Source organism: Carlito syrichta, unplaced genomic scaffold (genome assembly GCF_000164805.1).
Source record: "Carlito syrichta isolate Samal-C Ts95f unplaced genomic scaffold, Tarsius_syrichta-2.0.1 Scaffold315561, whole genome shotgun sequence".
Classification (NCBI taxonomy): Eukaryota; Metazoa; Chordata; class Mammalia; order Primates; family Tarsiidae; genus Carlito; species Carlito syrichta.
The window spans coordinates 1,343,998-1,370,551 of NW_007259657.1; the positions used below are offsets into that span (position 1 = coordinate 1,343,998).

At 41.7% G+C, this 26,554-nt stretch overlaps 1 protein-coding gene across 1 annotated transcript in view; it reads left to right on the top strand.

Annotated features, from left to right (window-relative positions):
• The window catches only part of CP (ceruloplasmin), a 66,370-nt gene that overhangs the window by 18,577 nt on the left and 21,239 nt on the right, over window positions 1-26,554 (top strand). Inside the window, exons 6-14 of the mRNA XM_021706408.1 lie at window positions 415-586; window positions 5,358-5,497; window positions 7,354-7,491; window positions 9,161-9,375; window positions 15,054-15,204; window positions 17,580-17,792; window positions 19,170-19,377; window positions 21,757-21,896; window positions 23,256-23,384. Of these exons, the coding sequence (XP_021562083.1) occupies window positions 415-586; window positions 5,358-5,497; window positions 7,354-7,491; window positions 9,161-9,375; window positions 15,054-15,204; window positions 17,580-17,792; window positions 19,170-19,377; window positions 21,757-21,896; window positions 23,256-23,384 (1,506 nt within the window). The remainder of the gene's footprint in view (window positions 1-414; window positions 587-5,357; window positions 5,498-7,353; window positions 7,492-9,160; window positions 9,376-15,053; window positions 15,205-17,579; window positions 17,793-19,169; window positions 19,378-21,756; window positions 21,897-23,255; window positions 23,385-26,554) is intronic.

The window sequence follows — 26,554 nt, forward strand, 5'->3', positions numbered from 1 at the left end:
GGTCAACACACAGCTGCAAGCCATTTTGTGTGAGAGTAATCTGTGCTAATTCTATTCCTCCTCCTCCACCCAACGCTACCCCTTAATATATGCCAAAGCCTTCTTTGCTTATCTATAAATTTGTCCTTTATATCTCATCAAAAGAACTACCAAGTGAAACCCCACAGAAACGGAACCATATTTTGAAAACAAGCATACTTAATATCTCTGTGCTCTATGTAAATGAAAAGATGCATGTCTTTCTTAAAACTTGAATTTGCCATCAGTAATTTAATTACAGTGATTTATCCTAGCTTATAGTATTGTGTCTATTTCTTCAACTTCCACCTGTCATTTTACTAGCAGTGTTTACAGGGCAATAGGAGAGAAAAACATTGAGTCCATTAACCAATGCCTCCTTCTGCTTCATTTCAGCTGGTTTGCAGGCCTTCTTCAGGGTCCAGGACTGTAACAAGCCTTCATCAAGGAATGATATCCACGGAAAACATGTTAGACACTACTACATTGCCGCTGAGGAAATCATCTGGAATTATGCTCCTTCCGGTATAGACACCTTCACCAAAGAAAACTTAACAGCACCTGAAAGGTAACTGGCAAAAAAAGACTAATTTTTCAAAGTATGCTCTTCCCTTCCAAAATAACCACAAAAGGCTGATTTAGAAATTAAAATTTTAATTAGTACCTGAAGTTGAGTAACTAGACTGTTAGATATTTATTAAGATAGTTGCTTTTTTATCGTAAGATATTTGATATAAGAGTTTGAACTACTATTTTTTTTCCTTTCCCTAACCCCTACATTGGTCAAGTACACTATGACTTCTGGGACTTTGAAAAAAACAATGGGTTCAAAAGTTACCAGATGCTTGATGAAGTCCTAAGAAAACACTCAATACAATTAGATAAATCCATTAGTTGCTTTCCATCTCAGAAAACACAGGATTATATAATTCAGCAGCATTAAGTACAATTAAAATGTATAACCATTACTGCTGTACATTTCTAAAACTTTCTTATCATCCCAAATAGAAACTCTGTACCCATTAAACAATAACTTCTCCTAATTTCACCTTTTCTCCACTCCCTGATAACCTCTATTCTACTTTCCGTTTTTATGAATTTGCCTATTCCAGGCAACTCATACAAGTGTAATTATACAATATTTGTTCTTTTATGTTGGGTTGATTTCACTTAACATAATGTTTTCAGTGTTTGTCCATGTATTAGCATGTACCACAATTTCAATCCTCTTTAAAGCTGAATAATATTCCTATGTATATCTATATTACATTATGTTTATTCATTCACCTGTTGGTCATTGGGGTTGTTCCCACTTTTGGCTATTGTGAATAATGTTGCTATGAGCAATTGGTGTATGAATATCTGTTCCAAGTCTTGGCTTTTAATTATTTTGCATATCTACCTAGGAGTGGAATTGCTAGATCATATGGTAATTCTATTTTTAGCTTTTTGAAGAACTACCATACTGTTTTCCATAGCAGCTGCACCATTTTATAAGCTTACCAGCTGTGTACAGGGGTCCCAATTTCTCCACATTCTCATCAATACTTGTTATTTTCTGGGTTAAAAAAATAGTAGCCATCCTAATGGGTGTCAGGTGATATCTCAGTGGTTTTAATTTGTATTTCCTTAGTGACTAGCGATGTTGAGCATATTTTCATGTGCTTGTTGGTCATTTTTGTATCCTCTTCAGAGAAATGTCTATTCAAATACTTTGCTCATTTTTGAATTGAGTTGTTTTTTGTTGTTGTTGGCTTGTGGGAGTTTTATATATTCAGGATATTAATTCCTTATCAGATACTTGCAAATTTTTTTGTCAACCTGTAGGTGGTCTTTAACTCTCTTGATAGGGTCTTTGAGCATACAAGCTACTCTTTGTACATGTCTAGATGACTTTCATAGCTCCCAGCCATTCTATCTCAGTTTTCCTTTCCTATTATCCATTTTTTACAAAGCAGTCAAGGTGATCTTTCAAAAATGTCAATGAAGCCTGAGCAACATAGCAAGATCTCATCTCTACAAAAAATTTTAAAAGTAGCCAAGTGTGATGGTGTACACTTGTTGTCCCAGCTACTCAGGAGGCTGAGGTGGAAAGATTGCCTGAACCCAAAATGTTGAGGGTGCAGTGAGCGGTGATTATGCCACTGCCCTCCAGCCTGGGTGACAGAGTGAGATCCTGACTAAAAACAAACTAACAAACAAAAAAGTCAGTGAGATAATGCCACTCCCCTGCTCCAAGTCTTTGCTCATGTATCACTTCCTCAGAGAAGCCCTGTTTGTCACCCATCTTAAAAAATCCCTTCCTTCGAAAGATTAAGTAATTCACTCAATGTTATACAATAAACCGATAGCTAGGCCTGGCTCCAACCATGCCTGTGACTCTTGACACAGAGATTTAAGTTCCAGGGTACACTGACATGTACATGTGGTAACTCCCACGGTCGCATCTCCAACCCAGAAGGCTCTTGTGAACTTTGGATTTGCATTTCAAACTTCTTAGTGGATTTGGATGAGACCCCTCCAACTCAACATGTCTAAACCTGAATCCATTGTCTCCTCTGCAAATCTGAATTTCCTCTTCTCTCAGAGAATAGTATTGCCCTCTCTTTACGCAACCATCCAAATGCCACATCTAAAACCTGATCACCAAGCTTGATTTCCTTCCTTCTTCACCAATCCCTCCTTCTCTCTTCATCAAGTACTGTCTCACTATAGCCTAAATATCTCTGAAAGCTAACTACAGGGGGGGCAACTTCTCCAAAATGGAATTTATTTATAAAAAATTGTGTATTTATTCTTACATGTTTAAACTTCAGTCACCTTCAAAGTACTCTCCGTTTGACGCAATACACCTATTGAGATGCTTTTTCCACTGCTCAAAACAGTTTTTGAACTCATCCATTTTGATGCCTTTTAGTGCTTCTGTCATTTTTTGTTTCATCTCTTCCCCGCTGGCAAAATGCTTCCCTCTGAGGACTTTTTTCATCCAGGGAAACAAATAAAAGTTGCTTGTGGCAAGACTAGGAGAACAGGGAAGGTGGGGCAAGGGCTTCGTGCCATTTTTGATCAAAAACTGTTGAACACTCAGCACAGTATGAGCAGATGCACGTGTAAATCACCCTTCTTGAAAAGGGCAAACACGTTGAAAAAATCTCCAAAAAAAAAATTCACTAAAGTCCAACCTAGCCTCTCACAACAATGCTAGCTGGTATACTGATACCAGTGGGCTCCCAGAACACATAACTAGCGGGGGAAGTCTTCACTACGAGGAACCTTCCCTTCAAAAGAGAATTTCAGATTTTGGGAGGCTCCCTCTCGTATTTATGTTCATCTTCTTTGCTAAGTCTTTTTTTTTTTTTTTTTGAGTCAGATTCTCACTCTGTCACCCAGACTGGAATGCAGTGGCACACTTACAGCCACCACACCTCAACCTGCTGGGGAAGCCTTCCGCCTCAGCCTTACAAGTAGCTTGAACTACAGGTGCATGCCATCACGTCCATCTAATTTTTTTTGATTTATTGTAGAGATGAGGCCTCGCCAAGTTGCCCAGGCTAGTCTTTCACCTCCACCTCCCAAAGTGCTGGAGTTACAGGCATGAGCCACCGTGCCCGACTTGCTAAGTCATCCCCACTTTCCACTTGATTATAAAAGTGGGCTCCTGAAGTCTCCCTGCTGCAGTCTTATGTTTTCCAACACATTCTCTAGGCAGCTGCCCAAGGGATCCTCCTAAAACTAATCCGGAATGTTTACGTCTTTCCAACCTTCTCACTGCCCTGGGGTGAAAGTCTAAAACTTAACTAGGTCCTCCTGCCCATCCCCTACCTCCCCAATTCTCCTCCTTCACTCCTCTGCCCTGCATGTTATGTTTCTGCCATATTTTCTAGAACATGCTGTTCTCTTTCTCTCCTCTGATCCTTCCTATAAGCCGTTTCCTCTTTGTATACGTCTGCCTTATCTATCCCCAACCACAAACACTTCATCTTGCTAACGCTACTTCTCCTTGAGATGGTTTTCAACAATCACTTCCTCTGGAAAGTCTTTGTGGCTTCTCCCCACCACTTTCCCTAACCTCAGGAGAAATGCTTCATAACCCCCTGTGCTTAGTACATGTTATTATGTCTATTGGTTCATAGTCTACCTTGTCTCCTGATGTAAGGTTCAGCTTACTATGATTACGTCACCAACACATAGCAAGCTCCTGGCAAAGAGCAGGCATTTCATACATTTGCCAAGTGAAAGAAGAGATGAATAGGGTGGCTTTGTGTAAAGTCAGGTATCTTTCTGAAATTTAATTCCTTCATTTGCAAACTGGGGAGAATAATATTGACTCTGTTGCAATGTCATGTGAGTTTTAGCTTATAAATAAAAGCTCCTTGGCCGGTACGGTGGCTCATGCCTATAACACCAGCACTTTGGGAGACCAAGGCAAGAGGATTACTTGAGCCCAGGAGTTCGAGATCAGCCTGGGCAACATAGTGAGACCTTGTCTCTATAAACAAACAAACAAACAAACAAACAAACAAACAAACAAAAACTCAGAACATTTGCCAGACATGATTGTGTGTGCCTGTAGTCCCAGCTACTCAGGAGGCTGGGGTGGATGGATCTCCTGAGCCCAAGAGATCCAGCCTGTGGTGACCTGTGATCATCCAACTGCACTCCAGCCTGAATGACAGAGTGAGATTCCAACTAAAAAAAATAAAATAAAATAATAGTCTGGCTACTTGAAAGGCTGAGGTAGAAGGATTGCCGGAGCCCAGCATGTCAATGCTGGGGTAGCTGTGAGCAAGCCACTGCACTCCAGTCTGGGCAATGGAGTGAGACTCCAACTGAAAAAAAAAAAAAAAAAAAAATTAGAATTTGGGCACATGCCTGAAATCCCAGAACTCTTTTTCTCTCTGATAGACTTTTAAATAAACTGTATTTTTTAATCTAAAAAAATAGTAATAATAATAATAAAATAAAGCTCCTGAATACCTGGTTGGTACTAATACACAAAAAAGGATAGCTAATGTATTTTAAAAGATTTCATAATTTGATAAAAAGACTCTATTGTAGAACAGTTTATTAACTGTCAGGATTGACATGGGCCAGCTTGAAACTTTTTTCAAGATTCATTTGAAAAAAAATCTCCTCCACGACTCTCTTCTTCTTAACTGGACATCTGAGTGGCCTAGAACGTTCTGTTTCTGCTTAGTAACTGGTACAGATTACTAAATCATGGACCATGTTCATCTCTAAGCACTGGTCAGAATTTCTCTCTCCTATTAGTACCCTGCATGTATACCTACTCTCTCTTCTACTTCAACCCCAGCATTAAACCCTTTTTCTTCTGGCAGTGACTCAGAGGTATTTTTTGAACAAGGGACTAAAAGAATCGGTGGCTCTTACAAAAAGTTGGTTTATCGTGAGTACACAGATGCCTCCTTCACCAATCAAAAGGCGAGGGGCCCTGAAGAGGAACATCTTGGCATCCTGGGTGAGTCCGTGCAGAATATATATATGGCTGGTGAACTCTTCCCTGGGCTACATCAAACTCAAAAGGAGATTTCAAGACCTGTAATATGATTTCTTTTCTTTTCTTATTTGAAAAGAGTAAGTAAGTTGGAGTCTCATTCTGTCACCCAGGCTAGAGTACAGTGGCACACTCATGGCCACCGCAGCCTTGACCCTGCTGGGCTCAGATGATTCTTTCCACCTCAGCCTTCCAAGTGGCTGGAACCACAGGCATGTGCCATCACACCTGGCTAATTTTTTGATTTATTGTAGAGACAAGGTCTCACCAAGTTGCCCAGGCTCGTGGCAAACCCGTGGGCTCGGGCAATCTTCCCACCTCAGCCTCCCAAAGTGCTGGGATTACAGGTGTGGGCCACTGCACCTAGCCCATGATTTCTACATATTCATATGGAGGATCAAACATCAATAAAATGCAGCAGCTAATTATTTTCCCAAATGTAAATTACCAGTAGTAAATCTTCATCAGTTAGGTTGACTAAATGAATCCATCATGAAGCCATGTTGACTTAGAATGATTATATTTTTCCTTCATAGAAGTAAGGGGAATTGTGTATCTATGTGACATGATTTACATAGATAACTAAGTTGTTAACCTCTGCTCTTAGCTAATAGAGCATTCCCTTAGAAATAAAGTCCCAATGGGCCAGGCGCGGTGGTTCACATCTATAATCCCAGCACTCTGGGAGGCCGAGGTGAGAGGATTGCCTGAGCTCACGGGTTCAAAACCAGCCTGGGCAACTTGGCAAGCCCTCATCTCTACAATTAAAAAAAGGAAAAATTAGCTGGGCATGGTGGTACGTGCCTGTGGTTCCAACTACTTGGAGGGCTAAGGCAGAAAGGGTCACTTGAGCCCAGCAGGTCGAGGCTGCGGTGGCCATGAGCATGCCAGCCTGGAGTGAGACTTCAACTCAAAAATAAATAAACAAACAAACAAATAAACAAACAAAATCCAAGCACTATGAGACAGAGGATCTGTCCAAGAGGTCTCTGCAGTCTGTCGTCAGGCAGAGAACTCTGAGACCCTCTCTGGCTCAGGCGCCAGACAGAGTAGCACAATGGATGAGCCAAGTCTGGATTCAGATTGTCTTCGCCTATGAGCTATGTGGCCTTTGAAAGTTATTCAACTTTCTGGGCAACCCCTTCGAGTCCCCTCCCGCTGTGGGAGCTTTTTTGTCCTCTCAATAAATCCTGCTTTCTAAAAGAAAAAAGCAGGTTACTCAACTTTCTGTGTCTGCTCCCCTCTGTAAAATGGAAACAATAATAGTTCCTACCTCATAAAGTTGTTATAAGGATTAAATGGGTTAATAGTACACATAAATACCCAGAAAGACACATATGAAGCTCTCAATAAAAGTCAGTTTGTATATTACATAAAATATGGATGTGTTATGTATCTATGTCTTTATCCTATAATTGGTAACATTAATTTTGGTGATAAAAGGTCTAAAACAGTGTTACTTTTCACATCCAAGACAATTTAGCTTACCTGCTTTGGGGAGTGGGGTGTCAAAGTTTATAGCACCCCCTGGCTTTTTGTATACATCCAACCAACAGAAGACTGGGGTGAGGAAATTTCATATAGACACTCTGCCTATTAATCCACTTGGACAAAAATGATAACCAAGTTCATTCATCTGAGGTTGGATCAGAACTCCCTTCTCATCTGCTCCCAACCTTTCCATGTCAGACTGATCTTGGATTTTTCAAAAACCAAGCTTTCCATTTGCTACAAATAAAGACTTATTTCCCATAGTTCTTGTCAGAAAACACAGCCAAAGAAAATAACTGTCTTACACATTCTGCATGTTTTATCCCTAGGTCCCGTCATTTGGGCAGAGGTAGAAGACACCATCAGAGTCACGTTCTATAACAAAGGACCACATCCCCTCAGTATTGAACCGGTTGGGGTGAGATTCAATAAGAGCTACGAGGGCACCTACTATGGACAGAGTGAAAGTGAGTACAGCACTCTGAAACCAGTCAGCGATGTGTAATACCCCACTGCCCTCGTCAATTGCAGTGTCACGCAAAAACTAAAGGCAGAAACTCCCAAGCAAACTGCTCACACGCCAACTTTCAACATCATGACATGAAGCAAATAAAGCTCTTCTCCTGCCATTTCAAATTGGTTTATGGAATTTTGTCCTGTCTTAATTGGATGAGTTTGAAAATATCTATAGTTAATTTAATTGGGCTGTAACAATGATACATTTCTGGAGTACTCCTTGAGTGATTTTTAATTTTTTAAAAAATTATTATGCTGGGCGCAATGACTCACGCCTATAATCCCAGCACTTTGGGAGGCTGAGGTAAGAGGATTACATGAGCCCACGGGTTTGAGACCAGCCTGGGCAGGACTTCATCTCTACAATAAATCAAAAATTAGCCAGGTGTGGTGGCGCCTGCCTGTAGTTCCAGCTACTCGGAAGGCTGAGTTAGAAGGATCACCTGAGCCCAATAGGTTAAGGCTGCGGTGGCTGTGAGCATACCATTGCACTCCAGCCTGGGTAACAGACTGAGACTCCAACTCAAAAAAAAAAAAAAATTATTATAAGAAAGTTAGAGGCTCACTTTAGAATATCTTAAAAATATAGAAAGGTATAGTCCAAAATATTAATTGTCCATAGTTCTATAGACACCACTATTATATTTTATATGATTCCTCTATTTTCACCTATGGACATAAAACACATATTTTAAATATGGTTAAGATCATAGCATACAAATATACTTATTATTATAATTTTTTATCCAGAGTTTATTCTCTTAGCATTATAGACATTTTCTAAATACCAGGGGTGGCAAAAAAAAAAATGTATATACGTTCTAAGAGATGTTATCTATGTATTACTTTTCGAAGCACTTTTCAGAAGTGTCTAGACGCTGATTGTAACCCCTTTGAGCACCTCTTATAATTGCAGAAATCAAACGTAACTTGTATTTATCTTTTGTTATAGGTATATATTAATCTCTTTCCTTTCTTAAAATGTGTATACAATTTTTTGGCACCCTCCATATAATTTTGGTGATACAAGATATTCCACTATGTGGATGTTTTTGACTATTTTTACATATTAAGGCTAAACAGTGAACACCAATGACTTTGCCACCACTTGCAGTGTGACTGTGGGCAAGTTATTCAGTCTTTCTGTCCTCAGTTTCCTCAAGTATAAATTTCAGATATTTGAGCAGGACCATCTGTAGAGTTCCTTTCAGTTCTACAATTATTTTAAATTCAGTTGTATTCAATAGAAAATGCATCGATTACACCCTACTGCCAGGTGTTGTTCTAGTTGATAGACTGTTCTAGCTGATAGACAATGCTTGCCTTCAAGAAGGCTTGAGAAAGAAGAGCACACAACCTAGCATGAGAGGAGCTAGGGACATTCTCAGGAGATGCGTGAGCACAAAGGGGGGCACCAATCCCAGATGGAGGGTCAAAGGAGTCTATCTGTAGGAAAGCACACCCATTTGTTTATCTGACACAAGAGCACAAGTAGGATTCCATTCTAATTCATAACAAGGAACGCTGGTGGGTGATTTAGACTAAGCTCAGTTTCCTCTGTGGCTTAAATGACCACTTTAGAAAACACACTTAACCTCTCTCATGTGACCTTTCTCACAGGTGTGCCTCCTTCTTCAGCCTCCCATGTGGCACCCAAAGAAACATTCACCTATGAATGGACTGTCCCCCAAGAAGTGGGACCCACTTATGCAGATCCTGTGTGTCTATCTAAGATGTATTATTCTGCTGTGGATCCCACCAAAGATATATTCACTGGACTTATTGGGCCAATGAAAATATGCAAGAAAGGAAGTTTACATGCAAATGGGAAACAGGTAAGTCCAATCAGGGAAAAAAGAAAAGGATTTTTAAAATCTCTTTGAATTATCATTAATATAAGAAAAATCTTGGGGTTTGAGGCAATGCAGCTTCTACACATAATGTTTATTATACATTTCTTTTCAGGCTTTTAAAATCTGTATTGTGAGATTCTCTGGCTAATGTGATTGTTCCAAGATGGGTTGGAAACATGATTTTCCATGGGATTTAAGGTCTTTTATGATGCAATTAGACTTTAACACACACATTTTAAAAAATCATCTATTAATGATAATGATTTAATCAACATTCACTGAAGGAAATATTGCTTAAAGTATTTTTTAGAAATGAGAAAATGACTCTGATGTAGAAACAGAAATGCCTAACCCCATCATTTTTTAATATCTAAAATAAATACTTTAGTATATGCTTTAAAAGATAATGACTTCTTTTAAAATGCCCACAATGATCACATCTTAAAATAATAACCACATACATTATAATAACTTATTAAAATGATCAAGCGCGGCACAGTGACTCAGAGCCTGTAATCCCAGTATTTTGGGAGGCTGAGGCAAGAGGATTGCCTGAGTTCAGGCGTTCGAGACCAGCCTGGGCAACTTGGTGAGACTCATTTCTACAATAAATAAATAAAAAAAAAATTAGCCAGGCGTGGTGGCATATGCCTGTACTTCCAGATACTTGGAAGGCTGAGGCACAAGGATCGCCTGAACCTAGCAGGTTGAGGCTGCGGTGGCCATGAGCATGCCACTGCATTATAGCCTGGGTGACAGATACTCCAATTCAAAAAAATAATTATCAAATATCCAGTTCACACCTATAATCCTAGAACTTTGGAAGGCTTAGGTGAGCAGATTGCTTGAGCCCAGGGCTTCAAGACCAGCCTGTGCCACATAGCAAAGTCTTGTCTCTACAAAAAAAATTTAAAAACTAGCCAGGTACGGTGGCAGACACCTACAGGACCAGCTACTCAGGAGGCTGAGGCAGAAGGATCATCTGAACCCAGGAGGTAGAAGCTGCAGTGAACCGTGATTGTGTCACTATGCTCCAGCCTGGGCAACAGAGTGAGACTCCAACTCATAAAAAAAAAAAAAGAAAGAAAGAAAGAAAAAGAAAAATCACATAGCTAATCAATGTTCACATTTGCTGATTGTCTAGTAATAGCTTTTATTATTTGAATCAGTATCCAAACAATTACAAATATTACAATCAACTGATATATTTAAGTTTTGGGTTTTTTTTTGTAATTTTTCTGTTGTAAGAGTTATTGGTCCTATAGAAGTTTCCCATGTCTAGATTTCACTTATTGCATCCCTGTGGTGTCATTCATGTTTCTTTCTCTCTCTCTCTCTCTCTCTCTCTCGCTCCATTTCCTATAATGGCTAGATCAAAAGGTTTGATTAGATTAATATAGTGTTTTGGGGGGTTTTTTTTTCAAGACTACTTCAAATGTGGTAGTAGGTACTTCTATCAGGGAGTATATAATTTATAGTTGTCTTTCAATGTTATCAGCTACTGATGACAGTTTCCTAGATTCATAAATTAATTAGGGTTTGCATAATAATAATATTCTAATTCTATAATTCTTTGTTTATTAGCTGGCATACTTCTATAAACAGAAACTTCTCTTAATGAATTATTTGGTTATGCCGAAGTCCATATCATATAGAAGGGTAGGACAAGGGCCAGGCACGGTAGCTCATACCTGTAATCCCAGCACTTTAGGAGGCTGAGGCGGGAGGACAGCTTGAGCCCAGGAGTTCGAGACCAGCCTAAGCAATATAGTGAAACTTTGTCTCTATTAAAAAAAAAATTACAAAAATTAGCCAGGCGAGGTGGTACACTCCTATAGTCCCAGCTACTCAGAAGGCTGAGGCAGAAGGATCACTTCAGTCTAGGAGTTTGGGCTGCGGAGAGCTATGATTTCACCATTGCATTCCAGCGTGGGAGACAGAGCACGACCCTGTCTGTAACAACAACAAAGAGAAGAACAAGTACTTGATTTTCTCCCTATATTCACAGGCTTTCAAATTAATTACTCTCTTCTATCATACTTCAAAGCTTCTCAATAATTCCTTTTCTTTTTAAGCAGCCTTGTGAACTTGCAGATTTGATCATATTGGTGTGTTGCAATTCATTGTCATCATTCCTACTGATGTTCCAAGTATGCTTTTTGATTCTGGGAGACTTGTTCAGGTTGACTCTATCATTTTTACATGGTCATAGTAGTCTTTGAAGCTTCTTTACTTTCTAATATAACAAAATATCAGGCTCATCTTGCACATTGTCTGAGCCAGACCTGGAACCAATAGTTTGTTTCCCAAAGCCCTAGTTCTTTATGGTGAGAAATTATTCTAGAATCACAATCTGGGCACTAGAGGTACTCATTGCTATTGGGTTAATCATTGTTTCTGGGTCTTTTCAGTGGAAAGAAATTTCTTTTAAAAAGTTTTAAGACAGCTGGGCTCGGTGACTCAGTCTGTAATCCCGCGCCTTTGGGAGGCTGAGGTGAGTGGATTGCCTGAGCCCGCGGGTTCGAGACCCGCCTGGGCAGCAAGACCTCATCTCTACAATAAATTAAAAAATCAGCCGGGCGTGGTAGCGCATGCCTGTAATTCCAGCTACTCAGAAGGCTGAGGCGGAAGGATCTCCGGAGCCTAGCAGGTCGAGGGAGCGACCACTGCACTCCAGTCTGGGCAACAGAGTGAGACTCCAACTCAAAAAAAAAAAAAAAAAAAGGTTTAAGATAAATTCATCATGATTTCATACTGATACTTTCTATTCAAATTTGTCTATGTATGCTCTTGTTTGTTACTAACTTCATCAATCTTACATTTGTATTTCCCTTCAACTGCACTGAAAAATCTTAGTTTTTAATGGCACCAACATTAATATTCACTTGATTCATCTCACAATATGCACACAATGTTCTCAGGATCACAATTACAACACTATAACCAATAATATGATTACTCAAAACAATTCAAAATGTGTTTGCCACTCTTTTTGTCCTTAGAGTGGATTCTACTAGGGATTTTTCAGCCAAGTTTAACAATTAGTCACTGGGAATAGTTCTGCCGCTCAATGGATTTATAAGTTTATTTAATTCACTTTACTTCTTTTTTTAGAAATTGCTTTTAAAACAGTAGCTGGTCACGTGGTGCATGGCTGTAATCCCAGCACTTTGGGAGTCTGAGGCAGGGGCATTGCTCAAGCCCAGGAGTTTGAGGCCAGCCTGGGCAACACAGCAAGACCTTGTTTCTATAAAAAATAAAAAAGTTAGCTAGCTATGGTAGCACATGCCTGTAGTCCCAGTTACTCAGGAGGCTGAGGCTGGAGGATCACTTGAGTCCAGGAGGTCGAGGTTGCCATGAGCCATGATTGTGCCACTGCATTCCAACCTGGGTGGCAGAGTAAGACCCTGACTCAAAAAAAGAAAAAAAGAAAAGAAAAGAAAAGAATTATCATAGAAAATCTATCACTGAAGTTCAAAGATCTTACCAGAACCTTTTTAGGTATAGGTTTCTATTACTCATTTCATCTTGTTTTCAGTAAAGTCTTTGAATCTGAATATCCCAGTTTTCTCTGTTTGTGATGGTGAACATTTCTCTTCTTATGATTGTGCCTCCTCTTATATAACTTCTGTCTTCCTAAAATTATTACCATGTGCATATTTTTCATCTTTGAATCTCTTCCCCTGATTTATGGCAGCTGTCTTTTTTTTAAGTTTTAATTTAATTTAATCTTTTTTTTTTTTTTTTGAGTTGGAATCTCACTCTGTCACCCAGACTGGAGTGCAGTGGCCACTCCTAGCCACCGCAGCCTCGACCTGCTGGGCTCCGGCGATCCTTCCGCCTCAGCCTTCCGAGTAGCTGGAACTACAGGCACATGCTACCACGCCCGGCTACTTTTTTGATTTATTGTAGAGATGAGGTCTCGCCAAGTTGCCCAGGCAGGTCTTGAACCCGCGGGCTCAGCAATCCACTCACCTCAGCCTCCCAAAGGCACGGGATTACAGGCTGAGCCACCAAGCCTGGCTAGGTTTTAATTTTAAATATGTGGGGTACAGTTCAGAATTAGGTATACAATTGCTCATTATGCAAGTACCCTTGTTGATGAGGTGTACCTCCCCCTCTCCTGGCAGTTTTCAATTACTGCCGATCCTGCCCCCACCCTCCCCTGGCAGTTTCCCACTACTACCAATCCCTTTCTTATAGTATTACGATAGTTGTTCAAGGTCCATGTATGAGTGAGAACATGTGATACTCTGTTCTTTATTTATGTGATAGATCACTCAGTATTATAACCTTTAAGAACGTCCAAGTTGCTGTGAAGTTCATAATTTTGTCCCTCTTTATGACTGCGTAATATTCCATCATTTTTTTTTTTTTTTTTTTTTTTTTTGAGTTAGAGTCTCACTCTGTTGCCCAGGCTGGAGTGCAGTGGCATGCTCACAGCCACCACAGGTTATCCTTCCACCTCAGCTTTCCAAGTAGCTGAAACTACAGACACACACCACCATTCCTGGATAGTTTTTGTGATTTTTTTTTTTTTATTGTAGAGATGAGGTCTCACAGTTGCCCAGGCTGGTCTCGAACCCCAGGGCTCAGGCAATTCTCTCGCCTCAGCCTCCCAATGTGCTGGGATTACAGGCTAAGTCACAATGCCCGGCCTCCATTGTGTATGTGTACCACATTTTTTAAAAATTCGGTCCTCTTTGATGGGCAGCACGGTTGTGAATAATGTTTTGCTGTTGTGAATAATGCTGCAATAAACATACGTGTACAGATATCTTTTTCATAGAGTGATTTGAGTTCCTTCAGGTATATTCCCAGTAGGGGTATTGCAGGGTCATATGGGAGGTCGATTTTTAAATCTTTTAGGAATCATATGGTAGCTTTCTTCACATCACCTTCATCATGGATTCAGTTCTCTGCAGGATCTAACCTTCAAGCCTCTGTCTTAGTCAGATGTTTTTTAATCTGAAATTCCAGTCATGTTTTCATCTGAAAGAATGACCTCAAGGAGCAAAAATCTCTAAATTCTCTCTTGTGAGAGGGTAGCTTATTCTCCCGGCTTATTTGCTTTGATTCCTTACACTGCCTGCCTTCTTTTGAACAACTGAATCATTTCATAGACCAGATAGCAGTTCTGCTTCCTATTTTTTACCAGTAGCAGGGGAAGAGGGTAAAAATGTTTGTCCAGCTGGTGGAAGATTGTGTGAATTTCCATTCCAACTCATTGGCAGTTATTTCTTCACTTAGGATGACTGCTTCCTTGATCTCCTTTTGCCCTGCTCTGCCTTACAGGAAATCTTCCAGTTTTCATGAAAGTGGAAGGCATCTTCCCTGATTTCTGGCACAGGCCCATATTCTCCCCTATCCCATCTCCTGTTTTTGATGACTTTAATTGGTATGGGCAATGTGGGCAGGAAAGTAGGGAGAAAGTTAGATGCAGAGAGAGGCTCAGACCACCATACTGAAACCATGAATCCGTTAAACAATGAAAACCCTGGTGGTCAACCAGAATATCTCGTGAACCCTAGTTTATACAGGAAAACAGAAACTTCTGTTCCTTCCTTTACAAGCGTCTGTGCTCAAATAGTATTGTGTACATGGTAGTCTTCTGCCCTGCTCATTCTGTCTTCATCTCATGTTTTTGTTTTGATTTACAGAAAGATGTCGACAAAGAGTTCTACTTGTTTCCTACAGTATTTGATGAGAATGAAAGTTTACTCCTAGATGATAATATTCAAATGTTTACAACTGCACCTGATCAGGTGGATAAGGAAGATGCAGACTTTCAGGAATCTAATAAAATGCACTGTAAGTATTGCATCATGCGCAAAGCTATTAAGTTATTTCAGTCCATGCCAGGCGCAGTGGCTCATGCCTGTGTCACAATACTTTGGGAGGTGGAGGCGAGAGGATTGCCTGAGCCCATGGGTTCAAGATTAGCCTGGGCATCTTGGCAAGATCTCGTCTCTACAATAAATCAAAAAATTAGACCGGGCATGGTGGGTCACACCTATAATCCCTTTGGGAGGCGGAGGTGAGAGGACTGCCTGAGTCCAGGACTTTGAGACCAGTCTGGGCAACTTGGTGAGACCTCATCTCTACAATAAATCAAAAACTTAGCCGGGCATGGTGGGTGTGCCTGTAGTCCCAGCTACTTGGAAGGATGAGGTGGAAGGATCGCCTGAACCCAACAGGTTGAGGCTGCGGTGGTCATGAGTGTGCCGGTGCACTCCAGCCTGGGTGACAGAGTAAGACTTCAACTCAAAAAAAAAAAAGTTATTTCAGTCCTGTGTGTGTAATGCTTTTAATTAAGCCAAATGCAAATTGTTTTGCTCATTGATTGGTTTTTCAATAAATGATTAAATACAAGAGTGATCTGAGGGTAATACTATTGGTTATTTGATGTGTTGGTCAATTACTCATTTTACTTAATTCAGGATAATTGGGCATGCAAGATATGTCAATTAGATTAATGGTCCTAGGCTGGGTGTGGTGGCTCATGCCTGTAATCCCAGCACTTTGGGAGGATGAAGAGGAAGGATTGCTTGAGCCCAGGAGTTCAAGACCCTCCTGGGCAATATAGCCAGACCTTGTCTTTACAAAAAAATAATAAAAATTAGCCAGTGTGGTGGCACATGTCTGTAGTCCCAGTTACTCAGGAGGCTGATACGGAAGGATCACCTGAGCCCAAGAGGTGGAGGCTGCCATGAGCTGTAATCAAGCCGCTGGATTCCAGCCTGGGCAACAGAGTAAGACCTTGCCCCAAACCAACAGCAACAACAACAAAATTACCAGTGGCCAGAACAACCATCAGAGATTTTTATTTAATTGAAGCCTAATAATCACATTTATTTTTTAGCTCCTTGTGTAATTTTGAAAGATAGTTAGGGTTCAGAGACAATGAGCTTATCCAAATGGCCCACCCCACTACTGGACAACAGCAAAAATTTTGTAAACAGTAAAAAATATTGTACCTAGTAGAAAAAAAGTAAAATTGTGTTACAAACTGATGCATTTTTTTATTTTTTATTTTTGAGTAGAAATCTCACTGTCACCCAGCCTGGAAGGCAGTGGCACGCTCCTAGCCACCGCAGCCTCTACCTGCTGGGCTCCGGCGATCCTGCTGCCTCAGCCTTCCAAGTAGCTGGAACTACAGGCACACGCCACCACGCCCAGTTAATTTTTTGATTTATTGTAGAGATGAGGTCTCACTGAATTGCCCAGGCTGGTTTTGAACCTGTAGGCTCAGGCAGTCCTCTCACCTTGGCCTCCCAATGTGCTGGGATTATAGGCGTGAGACACCTTACTCGACTTTTTTTTTTTTTTTTTTTTTTTTAAGCTGAACTGGTACTAGTCACACTAAATACAAACTTTGAAGTATTTCTTTTGATTCTGCATTTTTGTATTTTTGGATGCATCAAGAATATTATCCAGGCCGGGTGTGGTGGCTTATGCCTGTAATCCCAGCACTTTGGAGGCCAAGGCAGGAGAAACACTTGAGCCAGGAGTTTGAGACCAGTCTGGGAAACATAGCAAGACCTCACCTCTACATAAAATACAAAATGTAGCCGGACATGGTGGTGTGTACCTGTAGTCCCAGCTACTTGGAAGGCTGAGGCAGGAGGGTCACTTGAGTTCAGGAGGTTGAGGCTTCAGTGAGCCACGATTAAGCCACTGCACTCCAGCCTGGGTGACAGAGTGAGACACTATCTCAAAAAAAAAAAAAAAAAAATTAAAAATTTAAAAATCCATTGGAAATCGCAGTGAGAGAAAACCTCCTGCATAAACTCTTTCCTGTTATTCAAGATGAGTCAGAAGCTGTTATTATTCATAAATCTGGGTGCTTACAAATATGACCACTGAAAGAACTGGGAATGACAGCTTGAACCCCACTGCTCCCACTGGGAAGAGCAGTGAGATCTCCAGGGTGCTACGGACTCTAGCACAGAATTTCGAGAACCAGGCTTTCAGCTCTGTTCCTTTCAGCCAGGGGCTGCTCTGGAAGGACTGGGGACAGCAGGGAGTCACAGAGATATTCTGGACACAAAAGGGTGGCAGGCCTGAATAGGCCTTTTAAAACTTAAAAGAAACCAAGTTGGTACTAGAAAGTCTGGGAGGTTGCCATGTAGTAAGTAGGACTTAAAATCAGACACTTTCAGAAGGTCATTTCCCAACTTTTACAGCCATGAATGGATTCATGTATGGGAATCTGCCTGGTCTCCACATGTGCCAAGGAGACTCGGTCGTGTGGTATCTATTCAGCGCTGGAAATGAGGCCGATGTACATGGGATATACTTTTCAGGAAACACCTATCTGACGAGAGGAGAAAGGAGAGATACAGCAAACCTCTTCCCGCAAACAAGTCTTACACTCCTCATGCAGCCTGACACGGAAGGTATATTTCTTTAAAGCCAAGACAAGTCTCTGTTGGATCCATTTTTGTGGTTTTGGTTTAAAATCCTGGAGCAGAATGTGTTCGGTGATAAACTCATCCGTTCCCTAAGCCTTCCGAGAGCACCCCGCTTCCCTTGAGAGAGCAAGTCTGATAAGGCCTATTTCCTACTTCTTAGGGAAGATGACATTAAGAAAAGACCAGGCTGTTGTTTCCTTGACATAGAATCCTCAAGACAATCCCCTTTTAAATTATGATCCTTTTACCAGGCTTGGGGGCTCACACCTGTAATTCCTACACTTTGAAGGCTGAGGTGAGAGAAGTGCTTTGAGCCCAGGGGTTTGAGATCAGCCTGGACGATGTAGCGAGACCCCCATTTCTACAAAAATAAAAAATAAAAAAGTTAGCCAGGTGTGGTGGCTAATAGTAGTTCCAGCTACCCATGAGGCTGGTGGAGGGAAGGATTGCCTGAGCCCAGGACGTCAAGGATGAGTTGAGCCATGATTGTGACACTGCACTCTAGCCTGGATGACAGAGTGAGACCTCGACTCTAAATAAATAAACGTCCTCTCAAAGATAGCTGGAAAATCAGACTATCAGAGAAATGACACCCGTAAAGGCTCAGCACCCACACTTTTTATGATGTCTTTGCAGCCTAGATGTAGTGTTGGCTTATGGGCGGCTTGCAATCGAATATTCTACTCTAGAACTATAGCCATGCAAATCCAGAGACACCTACAGGTCTGGCTCTGAAAGAGTAAAATGCACTGAAACATAAAAGGAAGATTTGTAATCAAAATGTGGCAATATGCTAAGTTGTTTCAGGCTGGACTTGGTGCATTATTACTTAAGACACAACCAGTGTCATCCTTTCCTTCTTTCAACAAATGTAGATACAACAACAAACAAAAGAGATAAGGTGTCTCATGGTGATGACATTCTAATGGAGGGAGACAGACAATAGGCGAGTGTATTAATATACATCTGTCAAGTGACTATAAGCACACAAAGAAAAACAGCTGGGGAAGGAGATGGTGACTGATGGGGAGGGGTCAAGATTCTTTTAGGAGGTGCTAATTAAGGAGAGATCTGAAAAAGTAGGGCCCCGAGCCAGGAGGATGTTTTGGGGAAGTGTTCCAGGCAGAAAAACAGCAAGCACAAAAAAAGGTCCTGGGGCGGGCACACACTTGACCTGTTCTAAGAACAGCAAAGAGGCCCATGTGGCTGGAGCAGAGAGAGCAGTAGGTGATGCAATCAGAGGATTGGGAAGTCGGATCATCTGAGGCCACAGGAAGGGCTTTGGTATTGATTCTGACAGAGGTGGGGAGTCACAGAGGGCATGGAGCAAAGAAGTGATTGTTTTCTTATTTGCCACTCCAGGGACTTTTGATGTCGAGTGCCTTACGACTGATCACTACCTAGGTGGCATGAAGCAAAAATACACTGTGAGCCAATGCAGGCAGTCATCTGAGGATACCACCTACTACCTGGGTGCAAGGACCTACCACATCGCAGCGGTGGAGGTGGAATGGGATTATTCCCCAAGCAGGGAGTGGGAAAAGGAGCTACATCGCTTACAGGAGCAAAAGTAATTCTCCAGACCGTTTCCCAATCTGTTCAGCTGTCATTTTAGGTTTCCCTATCAGAGATATAAGAATCATGCTTAATTTTAGAAAAACACATTTATTAAATAATATGCCAAGAAGGAAGAGACAAGCTGCTGATGGTTAAAAAGGTTTACGAAAGAAAAGAAGAGGGGGTGGCTGGCTCTACAGAGAGAAAACAGCAGCCTTTGTTCTCTTGCAGGCCACTTATATACCCCAGTTCAGGTTAATTGGTCGCCGAGAAGCAGTTTAGGGAATTTGAGCTGTTGCCTGGCCTTGAAATGCAGATGTCGGCATTGTTGAGGCTGGAACCATGGCCTTGAAGTGCAGATGTCCGCACTAAACCAGTCACTGTCAGGGATGTTGTTAATCACTTGTCTCTGACACTGATAGTCAGTACGTTATCAGTCACATAGCTTTGGGATGTGGTCTCGGAAGCAGATACTGTCAGATTTTAAAATGCCATAATTAATTGTTTTAATTAGTAACAGGATGCCGTTAGAGCACAGTGTTAGCTTTATGGGCCATTGCAACTCTTTGCTCTGTTTGCAAGGTTTATAGGATGAGTTGTTTTAACTACAACCTCCTCTCCCATCCCCTTACAAACCCTACTGACAACAGAATCCTTCCTAGGAACTCATCCTCAGTCATTTTTGCTTTTCCCAATTTCCTTAAAGGATCATTTCCATTTATCTTCTTTGATTCTTTGGCGTTATTCATCTTTTTCTTTTCTGTTGGACCATATTCTCATATTTATATGCCCTTATTTTTTTTTTTTTAATTTATAATTTTTTTTTACTTGGAGTTTCACTCTGTTGCCCAGGCTGGAGTGCGGTGGCATGATCACAGCTCATGGCAGCCTCAACCTCCTGGGCCCAGACGATCCTTCTGTCTCAGCCTTCCAAGTAGCTAGAACTATAGGCACGTGCTACTACACCCAGCCTTTGGTTTATTGTGGAGATGAGGTCTCGCCAAGTTGCCCAGGCTAGTCTCAAACCCGCAGGCTCAGGCAATCCACTCACCTCAGCCTCCCAAAGTACTGGGATTACAGGCTGAACCACCAAGCCTGACTAATGTGCCCTCACCTTGTCCAAATTCAGAGCCGAAATATTTCTCTCACCAAGTATTTGCTGCATATCTTATTTTTCCTCCAAAGATCTCAGTATTAGTCTAACAGTCATTTCACTTTCATTTTTAAGGGGGAGGTCTCACTCTGTTCCATGATCACAGCTCATGGCAGCCTCAACCTCCTGGGCTCAGACGATCCTTCCGTCTCAGCCTCCCGAGTAGCTGGGACCACAAGCATGCACAACCATGCCTGCTTATTTTTTTATTTTTGTAGAGATAAGGTCTTGCTATGTTGCCTAGGCTGGTCTTGAACTCCTGGGTTCAATCGCCCCGCCTTGACCAAAGTGCTGGGATTACAGGCATAAGCCTCAGCGCCTGGCCTACTTCACATTCTTAAAACTGTTACATATGGAATATTCTAAATGCCTGATGACAATATAGCACATGTGGTCTCTGCCCTCCAAAAACTTATAGGAAAATATGGCTCAAAACCACCAATAACATGTGCATTATGGAAAAGTAAAAGAAAAAAAAATTCTGTATGAATAAGTGTAAGTAAAGGATGGTTATTGGGACTTCAGAAACATTAGAGTAGCATCACCTGACACTTCTAGTTTGCCCTTTTCTACTTTTCTAAGCACTTTCCCATCCACCTTCTTACCTATATCACACTCTGACCCTGCATGGACATGGCCTGAGGGATGGGATAGGCAGGTATTCAGATCCAGGGTACATGGCTCAGCTGGTGGCCTGTAGCTGGGCAGTGGCTAGTAGGTTAGTTCAACAGTGATGGTGAGTATGGTTTGTGGGGTAAAGGAGTAACTATTTATTTTGTAATTGGGGTAACAGTTAAAAGGTTACAGCAGTCATTAGGAGTCAAAAAACTTCAGGAAAGGGGAATGGTTGGAAAAATATGGTCATTTCCATTCCTATAGATCAGAACTACCAGACTTACAACATTTTGGAGCTATAAAGAAAACTTAGAGATGATCTGATTGGAGACCTCATTTTAGGGGTGAAGAAATTGAGGCTCCAATAGGCAATGAATCCCTGGAGGTCATTTTACCTAGTGACAAGGTCAAGGCCAGGACTCAAATGGCTCCACTTGATGGCAAGGTGTGCTTTCTGCCACACATGTTCTCAAAGTCTTATTCTTTCTTACTGGGATAGGAGAGTGGCGATTTTAAAATGCCATAATTAACTAAAAAAATTATTTGTATTCAAAATTTAAAATTGAAAAGTTAACTTCAATTTTCATGAAGACAAATACTAACCTTAGTTGGTTTCTTTTTAAGTGTTTCAAATGCATTTTTGGATAAGGGAGAGTTTTACATAGGCTCAAAGTACAAGAAAGTTGTGTATCGGCAATATACTGACAGCACGTTCAGCGTTCCAGTGGAGAGGAAACCTGAAGATGAACACCTGGGAATTCTAGGTGCGTGGAGGGCTCCAATTCATCAGGTGTGGGTTAGTGATTGATGCTGACCCATGGCCTTGGGTTTCATTTTCTCAGTTCATGTATCAAAGTTATTGAAACAAAAATATAAAAATCAGTTATTTAATAAAATAAGAAGCCTATATTTACTGAGGAATATGGCATAGTAAAATATTACTTATTTCTTTTGAAAACAATGTCTTATCTCATATATTGATGAAGTTATATATATATATTTGGTTTGTATCCAATTGATGCCTGTTGTTTTAGTGGAGTTCCCCAAAACTAATCTTTAATGAAATTCTCCCCATTATCCCACCCACACCCCCACATTATAGTTATTTGCTTTTAAAATTAAGATGTGATTAATTATAAGAGGAAATTAATTACAAAAGGAAATAAGGAAAGGAAAAAAGTGGTACCATATACAATGCAGGAGAAAATTTGCCCTCCATATTTCAAAAATCACTTTAAGATAGAATACCTAAGAACTTGACCAACACTGATCTTGAGAATTTTCTTGAAAACCATTAAGTGTAGGAACTGCTGCCCCCGATGCCACTGTTTCCACACTGTCAGTGTCTCCTGGGGCTTGGTTATTCTCAACCCCTAGCCTAAGACACCACAGGAAAATGGTGTTGTTGATCACAGAAACTCTACCAGCAGGACACAAGCTAAGACTGGCTAGAGCAGGGGTCCCCACGGTACCCGTCTATGGCCTGTTCAAACCAGGGCGCACCGCAGGAGGTGAGCAGTGATGAGTGGAGCTCCGCTTTCTGCCAGATCTGCCGCCGCATTAGATGCTCATAGGAGGGAGAACCCTACTGTGATCTGTGCATGTAAGGGATCTCAGTCGTGTGCTCCTTACTAGAATCTAATGCCTGATGAACCTCTCCATCAATCTGTGGGAAAATTGCCTTCTACATAACTGGTCCCTGATGCTAAAAAGGCTGGGGAACTCTGAGCTAGAGGGTAGAAATGGGAGGGATGGCCCCACCCTTCCAAACATGGTACTGCCCTAAATTAATATTCAAGAAGTTCTGGAAGTCCAAATGCTGAGAGATGACTCTCGCCTGGCCAGACATCCAACTCACCATGGTTAGGCCAGTAAACCTGCAGGGTTCTCTCAGGCCACACCTCCCCTAGAACTCTTATGAGAGGCACCACAGTCTCCATCTTCAGAGGCAGCCATTTCTAGCGTTTTGATCCTGAATCTCCTGGGACCCAATATAAAGCCAAGAGTCTTACGGCACAAAGCCTCAGGAAAGAAAACAAGTTACCCGATCTCTGCTTTATTATCAAGTTAAAACTTTCGATGTGACAGGTATACAAGCCACTCTTCCTTTTCCTTCTTGCCAGGTCCACAGCTTCATGCAGATGTCGGAGATGAAGTCACAATAGTGTTTAAAAACATGGCCACAAGGCCCTATTCAATACATGCCCATGGGGTGAAAACAGACAGTTCCACAGTTACTCCAACCTTACCAGGTACTCATGATTGGCGGAGGGGGAATGCCTTTTGACAGACTTTACAGCCTTTCCACAAATGAGTATTATCATACAAGGATTCCTTCCAAGTCAGTGTGGCTTGAGGAAGCGGAGAGGGCATGGGTGGGTGGAGGGGTGCAGAGAGTTGTCTGTGGGTTTGCGTGTACACATTTGGCACATGTTCGTACCCTCTGCCCCGCTTGAAAAAAATACACAGGATATCTGTAAGGAAACAATCTGAAAGTAAATGAAAAACATCTAGAAATACTCAAGGTTGAGTCAGAGATGCTCTCTCCTCAGCTAGAACACATCTTAGACAGCATCTATTATACTGCCTGTAGCTGGCAAAATGTTTCAACACCTGTCTTCAGCAGGCAGGGTCCTAAGAGACAGGGGCTGCCACTTGGAATGTTATATTCCCGGTATCTAGTCCAGTATCTGGCATGTGGTAGGAGCTCATCAAGTGTTTCTTTCATTATCATAGAGCAAAAGCTTCAGTAGGTGATATACATAGGTGTGTATTTTCTTTAGTAAGAATTGTCGTCTTCTTCCATTAGTTGTAAAGTTGCCTTCCAGGAAAAAACCATTTCTCAATAACTTTGCAGCTCCGAATAGAACAAGTGAGAAAAAAAATATTGCTTTAGAGAGTTGCTCTTGTCAATTTAGGGAAATAAAAATAAAAATCCCTGCCTCTCACTTTCTCCAGAGGGAGATAAGCAAATATACACAGAATACCAAGTAGTAAAAACTGTCATGAAGAAGATTCAGCAAAAAGCAGTAGCTTTTTGTGGGTGCTATTTTAGGTGTGGCAGTCAGGAGGGCTTCTTTGAGGTGACATTGGTGAAGAAACCAAAGGTAATGAAGTTCAGGTAATTGGGAAGTAAGAAATTCTAGGCCCTCAAGATGGAAGCATGCTTGGTGTGTCTGAGAAACATCAGGGAGGCCAGAGGCCAGGGCAGATCCAACAAGGGACATAAAGTTAGATGAGATCCAGGGAGCAGGGCGGCGATGAAGTAGGGAGGATCTCACTCAGAGCCCATGATTAGGGCCCAAGATTTTATTCTACGCTAGGCATGGTGGCTCACACCTAATCCCAGCATTTTGGAAGGCTGAGATGAGAGGATTGCTTCAATCCAAGAGTTTGAGACTAGCCTGGGCAACATAATGAGAGCTCATCCCTACAAAATATTTAAAAATTAGCCAGGTGTGGTGGTGTGCATCCGTAGTCCCAGTTACTCAGAAGGCTGAGGTGGGGATCGTCTGAGCCCAGGAGGTGGAGGCTGCGGTGAGCTGTGATTGTCTCACTGCACTCCAGCCTAGGTGACAGAGTGAGCCCTCAACTCAAAAAAACAGAGATTTTATTCTAAAAACCCATGTGAGAGTTTCAACTGAAGACTCTGATGAACACTTTTTAAGGTGTTGAAGGTAGATGAAAAACATCTACAAATACTCAAAGTTGAGTCAGAGATGTTCACTCCTGGCTGATGTGTGGATAAGCGACCACAGAAGGGCAAGAGCAGCAGAGTCAGGATCCAGTTAGGGGACCACAGCAATAATCTGGGATTAAAAAAATATACATACATTGAGATTTAGAACAGGGTGGAAGCAGCAGATGTGGTGGGACATTATCATATTCTCGTTCTATTTTATTTTATTTTATTTTGAGTTGGAGTCTCACTCTGTCGCCCAGACTGGAGTGCAGTGGCCGCTCCCGGCCACTGCAGCCTCGACCTGCTGGGCTCCGGCGATCCTTCCGCCTCAGCCTTCCGAGTAGCCGGAATTACAGGCACACGCTACCACGCCCAGCTGATTTTTTGATTTTTTGTAGAGATGAGGTCTCGCTGCCCAGGTGGGTCTCGAACCCGCGGGCTCAGGCAATCCACTCACCTCAGCCTCCCAAAGGCGCAGGATTACAGGCTGAGCCACCAAGCCCGGCTTCGTTCTATTTTAGAAGCGGTGCTAAGAGAACTGGTTGAAAAATGGGCATTAGGGAGTGTTAGGAATGAGGAGTCAAGGATGATGCCAAGGTTTTGGGCACTGACCACTGGTGGGAGAGCAGGCTGGGAAGGGGAGTAGAAGAGAGGAAATGTTATTTTGCATCTTATGAGAATGAGTAAACATAGAGATAGCGAGACAATAACATATTCAAGTGGTGAATCAACACTTTATCTTCTGGTAAAATTCTCTGCTTAGAAAATGGGTGAGGACACAGGAACAGCTCAGGCTGAGGGCTTGAGGAAAAGATCTATCACATTCTTGAGACCATCGCTCACGTCTTTCTTGATTCTCTGGTAAAGGTTTGTCAGATTCTGGCAAGTTAAAGTCTGACAGCATGAATATGTAATGGTGAGGTCTACATAAATGGAGTGGACAGTGAGTGTGGTCAAGACTAGTGAGTGGGCATAGCCAACGTCAAGGTCTATGAGCAATTGCACAGGAAGCCCTGAGGTGACCAGAAACAGATATAAGGTGACAGAAGAGCCTGGAGCACATGGAAGGAGGACGACAAGGACCTTGGCAAGTAAGAGAGTAGAACAAGCAGCCATCTTCAAAGTGTCAAGGCCCAGGGTGTGGTTACATCCTGTACATGACAGGGTGGTAACAGAACAGTGTATGGCATGACAGAATGGGATGGACTGAAGAGATGGTAATGTCCTGGTTATGTCCAGTATGTGACAGAGTGCCACAGTCAACAGAGAAGGTAAACAGAATTGTGACAAGTTGGTGACCTATGAGACCAAAAGGTCTAATGGCTCCTCGCCTGGAATCGTGAGCTGAGGATGATGGTCAGAAAGGGGAAGGAAGGCCATAGTGAAACAGAGAGAATTACACAAGATAATCCAGATATACATATGCAGAGAGGATTATGGGGAAGGTGCTAGCCACTGGGAAAAATCTCTTGTTACTTGAAGAGAAAAAAGTATATGAGAGAAATATACAGAAAAGACAGGCGGCAAAATTTCTAATTTCTAAGAAAAGACAGGCGGCAAAATTTCTAATTTCTGAGAAAAGACAGGCGGCAAAATTTCTGCAAACTGTAATATTGGAATTGCTACCTCCTGGCTTTGTGGTATGGCAGGTGTGCTACAGCTAGTTAATTCATAACGGACCCCCTAAAATACATAAAAGTATGTCTTACACTTTGTCTTAAAAATAAATTCCTGGCCAGG